At 35.7% G+C, this 12,239-nt stretch overlaps 1 protein-coding gene across 18 annotated transcripts in view; it reads left to right on the top strand.

The window, feature by feature from the left end:
* Positions 1–12,239, top strand: part of MEF2A (myocyte enhancer factor 2A) — a 162,458-nt gene that overhangs the window by 72,437 nt on the left and 77,782 nt on the right. For all 18 annotated transcript variants that reach the window (XM_030930110.1, XM_030930109.1, XM_030930094.1 and 15 more), the window contains one exon: positions 11,639–11,842. In XM_030930110.1, coding sequence (XP_030785970.1) covers positions 11,639–11,842 — 204 coding nt within the window. The remainder of the gene's footprint in view (positions 1–11,638; positions 11,843–12,239) is intronic.

Here is a 12,239-nt window from a genome sequence, read left to right as displayed (position 1 = left end):
AGAATTGAGTAGTTGCCCCAGAAACTATATGGTCCATAAGCTTAAAATCTTTACTCTCTGGCACTTTTAGAAAAAGTTTACCAACTCCTTAGTTCAGAAGAAAGAAAGAAAAATCATTTCATAGCATATTATAAAGGAACTACTGGAGAGATGCTGTCTCTGGGAAAGTTGCATATCAGGAAAAGTTTCAAGAACAGGTGGTTTCAGAAAGTTTACCAGGAACAGAACAAAACTGAAGATGTGTTCTGCAAAATCTGAGTAGCAATTCACTGGAATATAGATATAATTGGAGATAAAACTCAACTGAGCAGCCTGTAAGGAAGTTGGTGGGAGTGATGAAGGTTGCCCATAGACTGAATTAAAGAGGAGGCCCTGGTTTCAACTCATGAAGATTGTTCAACAAAGACATAAGGCCCATGCAGTATGATTCGTTATGAAGGTTGTTACAATAGGAAAGATTGGTAAACTATCCATGCTATTATTCCAAAGGAATGATTCCAAGCAAGGCTGCAAATTATCTTCCCTTCACAATCTGAGGATTAGGAAGTATAGAGGAGGCATAGGGACCTGCTTCATGAATATATGCAGTATAAATATAAAATAGGGTTTATTGGGGAATAACGTACAAGCAGAGAACTGGAGGACACATAAAATTCTTGAGCCCTCATTATTCTGTAGATAGTCATGTTTAAATTGGACATAGCTAAACTGGACCTACCTATGGAAGGGATTTACATTTTTAGAGGGAAAGAGTAGCTTAGGAATGTGTAGGTGACTGTGTAATGGAACTTTATGAGTTGAGGAAATGACCTTGTCAAAAAGATGGATACTGCCGCTAAGCAACTAGAATGTGAGCCTGTTCTTACGTTGCACTTAGCTGCTGTGTCAGCTTCTTGCCTAGCTGCCAAATGGGACAAGGACTATCTGAATTTCTGTCTCAGGTAATTTCAGCAAAGAGGAGAAAAGACGTAAAAGAAATAATTGGAAAGTTTATTTTTCAGGTTAAATTAGACACAAACAATTTGTCACAAACTAAAAGAGTATCTTAATTTTATTGATTTTAGAATTTGATTCTGAGTTAAAAGTTTCATGTTTCTTCATGAAAGGGAGAAGAAGTGTATATTTGCAGAAGAAAAGAGATGTCATTTATTTGTCCAGATTCAGATAATCCCAAGAGACTGTGTTAGGTCCTGGAAACTCACTAAAAAGATAGAGCCTACACAGGAGCTCTAAATATGTGGCAAATAGAAATAATCTCAGATACTGGGAGAAGTTTATAGAAGAAACCACTAACTTCTGATGGGAGTGGTTTAGGGACTATTTATTGGAGGAGGTAGTAGCAAATAAGAGTTTTGAATTACAGGTGTGAACTAGCAAAATAAAAATCACACTTCATCATTGGAACACTACACAATCTTGTGGGTGGTAGAGGAGTGACAGTATCATACACTTGAAGAGCTGCTTCACTTTACTTCTGGTGAAACCTTATGTTGTCCTTCCTTATCTAAAACAGTTTTTAAAAAGTAAACTGTATTAAAGTATAAGATTAAGAAAAATTCAGAAATCCTAAGAGTGTGGTTCAGTGAATTTTTGCACAAAGAACAAGACCGTGTAGTCAGCATATCCCAGAGTACCACCCGAGAGGCACTGTTTATCCTGTCTCCAATTGTTTCCCCCTGCCCCAAGGAAAGTCGTTATCCTGACTTGTAACACTGTAGATTAATTATATCTGTTGTTGAATTTATATGAACAGTGTGTGTTCTTTTGCACAATATTACATTTGTGAAATTTATCAATGTTGTTGCATGTAGATATAGGTAAATATATCTTGTACATTTTCATTGATGTATAACCTATTGTGTCAATAGAATACAATTTATGTATTTACTTTTTTCTATTGTAAATGGACATTTGGATTGCTTTCTACTTTGGTACTATTATGAAGGCTGTAATTTTGAATATTCTCGATAGTATACATGAACACTTGGTTAAATAGGAGTGCAATTGCTGAGTCATAAAGTTATACATTTGGTTAGTAGTTGACAGAAGTTTTCTAAAGTAGTTCTACTAGTTTACACTCTGCTGGCAGTGTGTAAGAGTTCTAGCTGCTCCAGTCTTGAGCAATACTGGGTGTTGTCCTTTTCATTTTAGTCATTCTCGTAGGTGAGCAATAGTAATTTACTTTAATCTTAAGTTTCCATGATGTCTAATGAAGGTGCTCACTTTTTCGTATTTTTATTGGCCATTTAGATATATATCTTCTTCTGTGACTCGTTTATTCACTTCATTTTGTTTTCTTCTAATGGGCTGCCTGCTTTTTTATTATTAATATGCATTCTATATAATCAGATGAGTGTTTTGTCCATGATATGCATTATAAATATTAACTGTAAAACCATGCCTTTTCACTTTCTTTTTTAAAATTTTATTTTAGAGACAGGGTCTTGCTCTGATGCCCAGGCTAGAGTGCAGTGGTGTGATCATAGGTCACTGTAACTCAAACTTTTGGGCTCACATGATCCTCTCATCTTCACCTCTTGAGTAGTTTGGACTACAGGCAGGTACCATTCTTTTATTTTTTGTAGAGATGATGTTTTGCCCAGAATCATCAGGAACTCTGGGCCTTCAGTGATCTTCCTGCCGTGGCTTCCCAAAGCACTAGGAGTACAGTCATGAGCCGCCACACCAGGCCTACACTTTCTTAATGTTTTAAAAAATCAATAATATTTTAATGGTTTCCCATTTACCTTTTTTTCCCTTTCCTTTATGACTAGTGCCTTTTGTGTCACGTTTAAGAAATCTTTACTTACCATAAGGCCATGAAGCTATTCTTCTATGCTTTCTTCTGTAAGAACTCTTTTTTTTTTTTTTAACCTTTCATGTTTTAGACCTGTTACCCATTTGGTGTTTATTTTTGTGTTTGGTTTGAGGTGTAGGGGTCAGAATTTGTTATTTTCCAGATGGATATTTAGTTGTCCCAGTACAATTTATTGCAAAAACCATCCTTTCCTCACTGTATGACAGAGTTGCCTTTAGCATGAGTTGAGTAACCATATATATGTGAAACTGTTTCTGAATTCTCTATTTTGTTCCATTTGATTATTTGTATATCCTTGCTTAATTCTACACTGTTTTAATTACTATAATTTGATATCTGGTAGTGTAGTTCTGTACCTTTTTTTTTTGCAGAACCAGCTGACTGTTCTTGCCCTTTTTCAGAATATCCAAATGAAATCAAGTGTCAGTGTTCACTTAAGAAAACAAAAAACCTACTGGAATTTAGGGGTTTTTTTCCCACTGGATGTATGGATCTATTTAGGGAGAATTGAAATCCTTACAGTGTCAAGTCTTACAATCTATGAACATGTTTATATTTCATTTGGTTTTCATTAATTCGCTCCTTAATGGCTGATAGTTTTCAGAATAAGTCTTCTACATTTTTTGTTATATTTATTAGTAGGTATTTGATTTTCTAAAGCATTATTACATTTCTTCTCAAATTTTATTTTCTGCATATTTGCTGCTAAGTATATAAAAGTGTACTTAAGAATTGCTAGATGACATGGTAACTCTTAAGTTTAACATTTTGAGAAATGCCAGACTGCCAAAGTGACTGCACCATTTTTGCATTCTGCCAGCCATGTGTCAGCATTCTAGGTTTTGCACATCCCAGTCAACACTTGTTATTGTCTGTCTTTTTGTTTGTTTGTTTTTCGTGTGTAAGACAGAGTCTTACTCTTTCGCCCAGACTGGAGTGCAGTGGTGGGATCTCAGCCCACTGCAAGTTCCACCTCCCAGGCTCACACGCCATTCTCCTGCTGCAGCCTCCCGAGTAGCTGGGATTACAGGCACCCACCACCACGCCTGGCTAATTTTTTTGTATTTTTAGTAGAGACGGGGTTTCACTGTGTCAGCCAGGATGGTGTCGATCTCCTGACCTCTTGATCCACCCACCTCGGCCTCCCAAAGTGCTGGGATCACAGGCATGAGCCACCGCCCCCGGCCCTGTCTTTTTTATTGTAGCCATCGTGATGGGTATAAACTGGTACTTGTGGTTTTAGTTTGCATTTCTCTGATGGCTAATGATGTTGAGCATCTTTTCATGTGCTTATTGGACATTTATGTATCTTCCTTGGAAAAATGTCTATTCAAATCCTTTGCGTAATTTTTAATTGTTTTTTAGTTGTATCATTTTGAAAGCTGTTTTTATTGGTTGTAGAATTCTAGATTGGCAGTTTTATTCTCTTAGTACTTTGAAGCAGTTGTCTTCCAACTTCCATTCATTTCTGTTGAGAGGCCAGCTTTTGATCTTAAAAAAAAAAATGTTTTTTAAAGATAATGTGCCTTGTTTTGTTTTGTTGCTTTGAAGCCTTTTGCTTTTCCTTTGTTAATATACATTTTTACTGTGATGGACCCACAAGGGGCATGTGTCTTCAGATATTGCTTGTGTCCTATTTTTTTCCTTCTCTGGGATTCTAGTTACATATAACTGTTTTGTGTCCCATACATTTCTTATGTATTTTGTCCTCCTGTATTTTTTACTCCTTTTTTCCTGTGTACTTCAGTTTGAATGTTTTCTAGTTACTTATTTTCTAGCAATCTATTTTCTAGTAAGCCTTTCTCTGCTTTTTAAAATTAACTGATGAAACAGCCTAATAAGTTCTTAATTTCTGATAATATAGTTTCAATTCTAGAATTTCTTTTTGATTTTTCATTTTTATGTGAAATAGCCCATCTTTTCATGCATTTTTTTTCCATTTTAAAACTATTTTTAAAAAATATTAGCCATAGTTATCTTTAAGTTCATATCTGCTAACAGCTATATCTGGATTACCTGTAGGTCCATATCTGATCCCTTTTTCTTTTTGTTCTCAATTATATGATGCAGTCTTTTGACATGTCTAGTGGTTTTTTAATGAGTCTTCAGACCTTGTATGTGAAAGATATTATAGAATCTTAGCATCTCCAGTCTTCCTGCTTCAGCAGCTTTCTGATATCTTTAAACAGATATTGGCTGTATTTCATTCTGTTTTACTAGTTGATTTCAGTGGGTTCTTGGACTTGCAACAACTACTCCCTTTAACCTAGAAGCAGACATCCTTATATACTTAAAAAAAAAAAGAAAGACATCAGTTTAAAAAGAAATTTTTTTTCTAAAGGTTCCAAAGGTAGAATACAGAGAACAATACTTCAAGGATTGCTATATTCATTATCCAAAAGGGTCAGTGCTGACACATTTGTTATATATTTTTATTTTTATTTATAAAGTGAAAAAAATTAGAGATTTACTGTCCTCTTTATAATTTTTCCTAGTCTCTTCCTACTTTCCTTCTCATGATAACCCCTGTCATGAATTTACATTGTATTTTCTTTGTTTTTTTTTTTACAGGTATTATTTAATATTGTTTCAACATGGGTTTAAAGTTTTACATAGTGACGTTTGCATCTGCACTTTCTTTCATCTGCATACAATGTAGTGTGTTAGATCCATCTGCTCTTATTCAGTACAGCTAGTTGTAGGAATAAATATTCTTAATTCATCAATACTTCTATCAAAGAACAATTAATGTTGTTCCTAATTTTTTACTATTATAAATGGTGTTGCAGTATACATCTGTCGACCTGTCTCTTTATACATGGGTAAAAGTTGCTCTGTGATAAATACTTTTAGAAGGAATTGCTAGGCTGAGTATGTCCATCATCACCTTTACCATGCTTTCCAGTTGCTTTCCGAAGTGATTGTACTAGATACACTGTAGTAAGTTACTATGAGAATTCCTATTTGCTCATATACTTTCCCTTTCCCTCTTTCTTTCTGTCTTGTCTTCTTTTCTTTTAAAACTCTGTTTTTTCTGTCTTTGTCCCTTTTTAAATTTTATTTTATTGTTTTTTCTGGTCTTAGGAAAGTGAAATGCAACCTGTTTTTGTGGTTTGCTTATTTTGTGCTGGGTTGTTGGTTTTGATTTTTTTCTCTCAGTTCTTTACATATTCTGGATACTCTATATGTATTGTCTCTGTTTCAGATAGTATCTTTCAGTCTTTACCAAAACATTCTGTAAACACTTTTATGACAGGGCTTATCACAGTGCTTTATAGTGGTTTATATTGCCCTTATTTCCGTAGATTGTGAGCCTTTTTAAGTGTGTTAAGACTTGCTTTATTTCCTAAATCATGATTGATTTTTTACATATTCCAAGTGGAGTTGGGTAAATATGTATTCTTTAGTTGTTGGATGCATGCGTCTCCATATATCTTTCAGATCACTCTCATTGTTGTGTTCAAACCTTCTGTATTCTTTGTGACTTTTGTTTTTCATTCACTGAGATCTATCAATAATTGTACTTACCACAATGGTGGATTTGTCAATTTCTCTGTATATTTTATTCGTTTAATACATACTGTTTTACACATTTTGGGACTATTTCATTAGGCTTGCACATATTTAGAGTTGTTGTACCTTCTTGGCGAATTTCGCCATACATATTGACCATCTTTATCCTCAGTAAGGCGTATTTGTCTTAAATCTACCTTACCTCACCTTGATATAGCTATACATTTCTTCCTTTCCTTTTCTTTTTTTCTTTTCCTTCCTTCCTCCCTCTTTCTCCTTCGCTCCCTTTCTCCCCTCCCCTCTTTTCTTTCTTTTTTTTTTTTGAGACAGGGTCTTGCTCTGTCACCCAGGCTGGAGTGCATTGGCATGATCATGGCTCACTGCAGCCTTGACCTCCTGCACTCAAGCAATCCTCCTGCTTCAGCCTCCAGAGTAACTGGGACTACAGGTATGTGCACCATGCCTGGCTAGTTTTTGTACTTTTTGCAGAGATGAGGTCTCACCATCTTGCCCAGACTGGTCTCAAACTCTTGAGCTAAAGTGATCCTCCTGCCTGGTACTCCCGAAGTGCTGGGATTGCAGTGTGAGCCACGGCGCCCAGCCAGTATTTTCTTGATAGGTCTGAAACTCTGTGTTAACTTTCATCCTTACTGTTTCCTTATATTTTAGGTATGTCTTTTATAGATAGTATAAAAGGTTGGATATTGGTTTTTTATCTAGTTTGTTACATCTCTTAACTCACCAGTCTAGTTGATTTTTATTCCCTGTGATCCTGTATATGTTTGTACTAGTTTACATGATCCTAATTGATCATATAAATTTGTTAGAGGGCCCTAGCCATCACAAAAGTCATAGTATCTGCCAAGAACTCTGATTGCAGCTCCACACAGAGCCCCCCAGGGAAAAGAACATTGGAAGAAGATACTTTATCTACCTGGTAATCCACCAAACTTGGAGGTTCTGAGTAAGAATGGTTGAGAAGTCACACTGCCAGAGGTTAGTCAGTTTCTACCTGATATCTTCAACTCCTATCTCCAGCAGAGCTTCTGTACTGCTTAGGTTTTATTCTGGAGGGCATCTGTCTGCATCAGCATGGCTGCTAATTCTCTTGTGATGTGGCAGGCATTGAGTGTTCCAAGCAGCAGAGGTGAGAAGCACAAGTTGAACCCAAACTGCTGTTTTAAAAATTTGTCTTCTTGGCCAGGCATGGTTGCTCACGCCTGTAATCCCGGCATTTTGGGAGGCCGAGGCGGGTCAATCACAAGGTCAGAAGATCCAGACCATCCTGGTTAACACGGTGAAACCCCGTCTGTACTAAAAAAAAATACAAAAAATTAGCTGGGCGTTGCAGGGTGGCCTGTAGTCCCAGCTACTCAGGAGGCTGAGGCAGGAGGATGGAGTGAACCCGGGAGGCTGAGCTTGCAGTGAGCCGAGATCACGCCACTGCACTCCAACCTGGGCAGCAGAGCGAGACTCTGTCTCCAAAAAAAAAAAAAAAATTGTCTTCTCATAATCCCACTGGCCAATTTCTTCTCCAGAATACAAGCCTCCACACCCATTACCCCGTACATTTTCCAGCATAACCTCTGGGGTTTCTCACTGTTTCTTCATTATTCCTTTACAGATTTATTCAACAAATTTTTTTTTAGCACCGACTCACTGCCACACAGTATCTTTGTTTTAGAAGCTGAGTGTGCAGCATTGAACTTTTTTCAACTTATATTCTACTCAGATGACTTTTTTTTTTCAGCAAGTAATGCTTGTTTTTTTTTTTTTTTTTTTTTTTTTTTTGGCCCCTAACAAGGGCTTGTAGGTGTTATACTTCCTGAGTTTTTTTAAGTTTGAAAATGTTTATTGTCTTTATACTTGAAGTCTAATTTGGCTAGATCTAACGTTCTAGGTATAGGCCCTATTTCTTTTCCCCAGAACATCGTAGAGATTTGGTCTTGTGATTTTGAATGTTGCCAGAATTCTAACACCCGATTGAGTTTTTTCCCTTCTTAAAAGTGACCCACTTCCTTCCTTGGTGTACACGGTATTCTTTCTTTGACCTTGACATTCAATAACTTAATCTGAATATGCCATGAATTTGATTATTCCTTGTCACTTTTTTTAAGAGATGGTATGGCCTTTCTGTATTTTATTTTTTAATAAATATTTTCCCTTTGCCAATTGCTCTGGGCTTTTTTGGTGTCTTCATTATCTGTCAACAATACAAACAACTTTTTTCTATTCATTTTAGTTTTCTGTTTTGATTGATTTTTATTATTGTGCTAAAAATCTCTGTTATGATTTGATTTTTTTTCTCTTCTCATTCTTTTCTGAGCCATACCAGCTCACATTTTAGATCTGTGATCTCTGACAGTTTTGGCAATTAGGTATGAGTTAACAGAAATAGCTTTCCTATAAAATTATTTTCTTTATTTGCTTTGCTTTCACCTTACCTGGCGTTCTACATTTAGAACAAGATTCTTATTTCATGGACTTCTCACACTTGTGAATCTTCCAGCACTAATCAGAGGATCCTCTCAGAGGACATTGCCACTTTTGTGAAGAACTCAGTGTGAATTCTCTGAATCCACTTTCATTTTCATCTAAGTTTCATCAAATCTGGCAGATGAAAATTTGTAGTTTGGGATTCTTACTTTCCTTGAAGAAAGCCCAGTCTCTTTTTTATTATGTATGTATGTATGTGTACGTATGCATGTTTTTAGAGGAGTAGAGAGGAGTAAACACGACTTTATTCCATTTTGAATTTAAAACTAAATTTTGTGATTTCTTTATATAAAGAATTTACATCATTTTAATGTAATTAAAATCATCAGTTTAAAAATATTGTCTTAGAATGATAAAGTTGAATCTTGAGTTTTAATTATGTAGTTAGTATTCTGTAGCCTAATTTTAGATTACGTTACCTCTTTCATGTGAAATTTATGAACTAAAACGTGGCTATATTGTAAAATTAGTAATTAACACGGTACTAATTAATTAGTTGGCTTTTACTGATTTTTCACTTTTAGATGTCTTAGCTATATGTAGAAGGAAAATCTCTGTATGACAACCAAAAACTTCTTTTGAACTGAAAACACTAAAATTGAGGCAAAATGTAGACTCTTAGCAGCTTGTTTTCTTGCTTTGTGACTTGTTATATTTTGTTATAATCTAATCTTCTAGGCATAATACTCTTGTCATAAGTGATAGTATTTTTTCATTCCTTTCCTTATTGCTTTCCTCCATTGTATTCTATTTTGTTTTTGTTTGTTCCCAAATCTGTTTGTAAAAACAAGTACATCAACAGATGTTGAGGTTTTTTTTTACTTGTATCTGTTTTATATTGAGAAATTTTTTTTTTTTTTTTTTGAGACGGAGTCTTGCTCTGTCCCCCAGGCTGGAGTACAGTGGTACAATCTCGGCTTACTGCAAGCTCCGCCTCCTGGGTTCACGCCATTCTCCTGCCTCAGCCTCCCGAGTAGCTGGGACTACAGGCGCCTGCCACCACGCCCAGCTGATTTTTTGTATTTTCAGTAGAGACGAGGTTTCGCATTGTTAGCCAGAGTGATCTCGATCTCCTGACCTCGTGATTCGCCCGCCTCAGCCTCCCAAAGTGCTGGGATTACAGGCGTGAGCCACCGCACCCTGCCGAGAATTTTAAAGTATCAAATATAGACCAGTATTCAAAGATAATTCATAAAAGGTGATTTGGATATATGACACAATTTACACGTAAATATGTATCTTGAACAGACTAGATTGTATTGGCTAGTTAAATTTTCTTGTTAAATGAAAATTTAAAGAACGTTCTCAACTCTATTTTCATTCGATTTACTAGCTAACAGAATATATGAGCAGTCGTATAATACCTGGAGTATTGTGCTTTGTGCACTTGAGAAATACAGAGGAAACATAAGGTTTTGAGACTATTAATGAGGTTAGATCTACATAAAATTAAGAGTGATTAAAGTGATTAAATGCTAGGATGTGTAGATGTTAAATGAATTTGGTGTTACTATAGGGAGAAAACAGATACTCTGCTTAAATTTAGTGAAAACCGTTGAACTACTGTACTACTGTTTAGTTTTATCATGCTACATAGGAAATAGACTGAAAAAATACAGAAATGTCTTTGAATTGTACATGTGAAGTGAATTTTGTTGTTGTTTTGCTTTTACATGTACGTATTATACCTGTAATGAAAGAGGATATTAAAGTTATGCCTGTGAAAAAAATTTCTAGTGGCTGTAATCGCTTTTCATGATACTGAAGATCCTCTACTTCTTTAATAGCTACTGCAATAACTGATTTTAAGTCTAGCCTAGTAGTTAAAGTTATAGGAAGAAAATCATATGATAGATATCCATGGGGAAAATTGCTGAACTTTATGTTATTTCACAATTCCAAAGATTATTCAAAAGTACATTCTTACCTTTCAAAAACTTTTTTAAATAGACTTTATGTTTTAGAGAAGTTTTAGGTTCACAACAGCATTGAGCAGAAAGTGCAGAGAGTTCCCTCGCACTCCTTTCCCATCCCTTATTAGAAGAAGAGGGATCAAGGGTAACTCTTGCTCACCCCAAGGAGGGTGTTGGGTGGCATAATTTTTATATGGCATGAGCTTCAAAATATTTGAAGTTTTTGAAGGGAAGGGAAAGAAAAGCAGTGTCGAAGAGAGATTACAGAGCATAAAAAGACATCTCTTCTAGGGCTTTCAGTCAGTATAAGGGATGTAAATAAAATTTGGCGGGGTGGGGGAGGGGTCTCTGTTACAGAGGATTTCAGGTAACCGGTTTCAGTTAAAGAAAGAAACAGTTAAAGAAGAATTTGAGGACTCTGGGGAATTTGCTGATCCCAGACTCTGAATTTCAGTGGATACAGTAGAGAAGGGCTTGGGAGGGGGGAGAAATATGTTAGATTAATGGATGTATTTAGTTGTTTAGGGATTAAAGTCTGGCTGATGCTACATTACCTGGCTGGGATTTGGGGTTTCTGATGGTAACAATTTTAACTGAATGATAAGGGAACACGGATCAACTGTTTCCTTCTGCAGTTCTTCCCTTCTGTAGTGGAGTGGCAGCCAAGGATAAGGAAATACTTCCCCAGGAGACAGCTCTGTCAGAGAGCTTGCATGTACAAAACAAATGTAGGACTGTAGCACAATGGGAGAGGTAAGGCTCATAGGGAGCATGAAGCTAGGAACCTTTTCCATCTTTGAAATCTGGCTCAGTATTAAGAAGAAGATTCATCTTTAGATAGCCCATATTCAAGTACTACTAATGCTTTTAATAAAAATATACCTTTTTTATTGTTTAGGTCACTTTTACAAAGAGAAAGTTTGGATTAATGAAGAAAGCCTATGAACTTAGTGTGCTCTGTGACTGTGAAATAGCACTCATCATTTTCAACAGCTCTAACAAACTGTTTCAATATGCTAGCACTGATATGGACAAAGTTCTTCTCAAGTATACAGAATATAATGAACCTCATGAAAGCAGAACCAACTCGGATATTGTTGAGGTAACATATCTAGTAATGCGTGAATTGCTAGTAATGCGTGAATTGCAAGTAATACTGAAATATTTTAATAGCATTAACTGTCAGAATGACTTTTACATCTAAAGCATAAATTAGGTATATACGTGTCTTTTCTCTGAATCATTTCTTAGAAGAGTGATTGCTGTATGGTGACTCACTTGTGTTTTAAACATATCCTATTCATTCAGACAAAGTAAACTATTGTTTTACCATGTATACCAGCATAATCTAGCATTTCATCTATGATTATTTTGTATGAGTTTTAAAATTAATATTGTAAGAGACTTATCATTTTTGAACATCTTTTGAAGTTACAGTTTTGATATATCTTAATCATTTCATTATGTCATTGACAACTCACAACTTCAAACACTTAAGA

Source organism: Rhinopithecus roxellana, chromosome 5 (genome assembly GCF_007565055.1).
Source record: "Rhinopithecus roxellana isolate Shanxi Qingling chromosome 5, ASM756505v1, whole genome shotgun sequence".
Taxonomy (NCBI): Eukaryota; Metazoa; Chordata; class Mammalia; order Primates; family Cercopithecidae; genus Rhinopithecus; species Rhinopithecus roxellana.
This window is presented reverse-complemented; position numbering and strand designations above follow the sequence as displayed.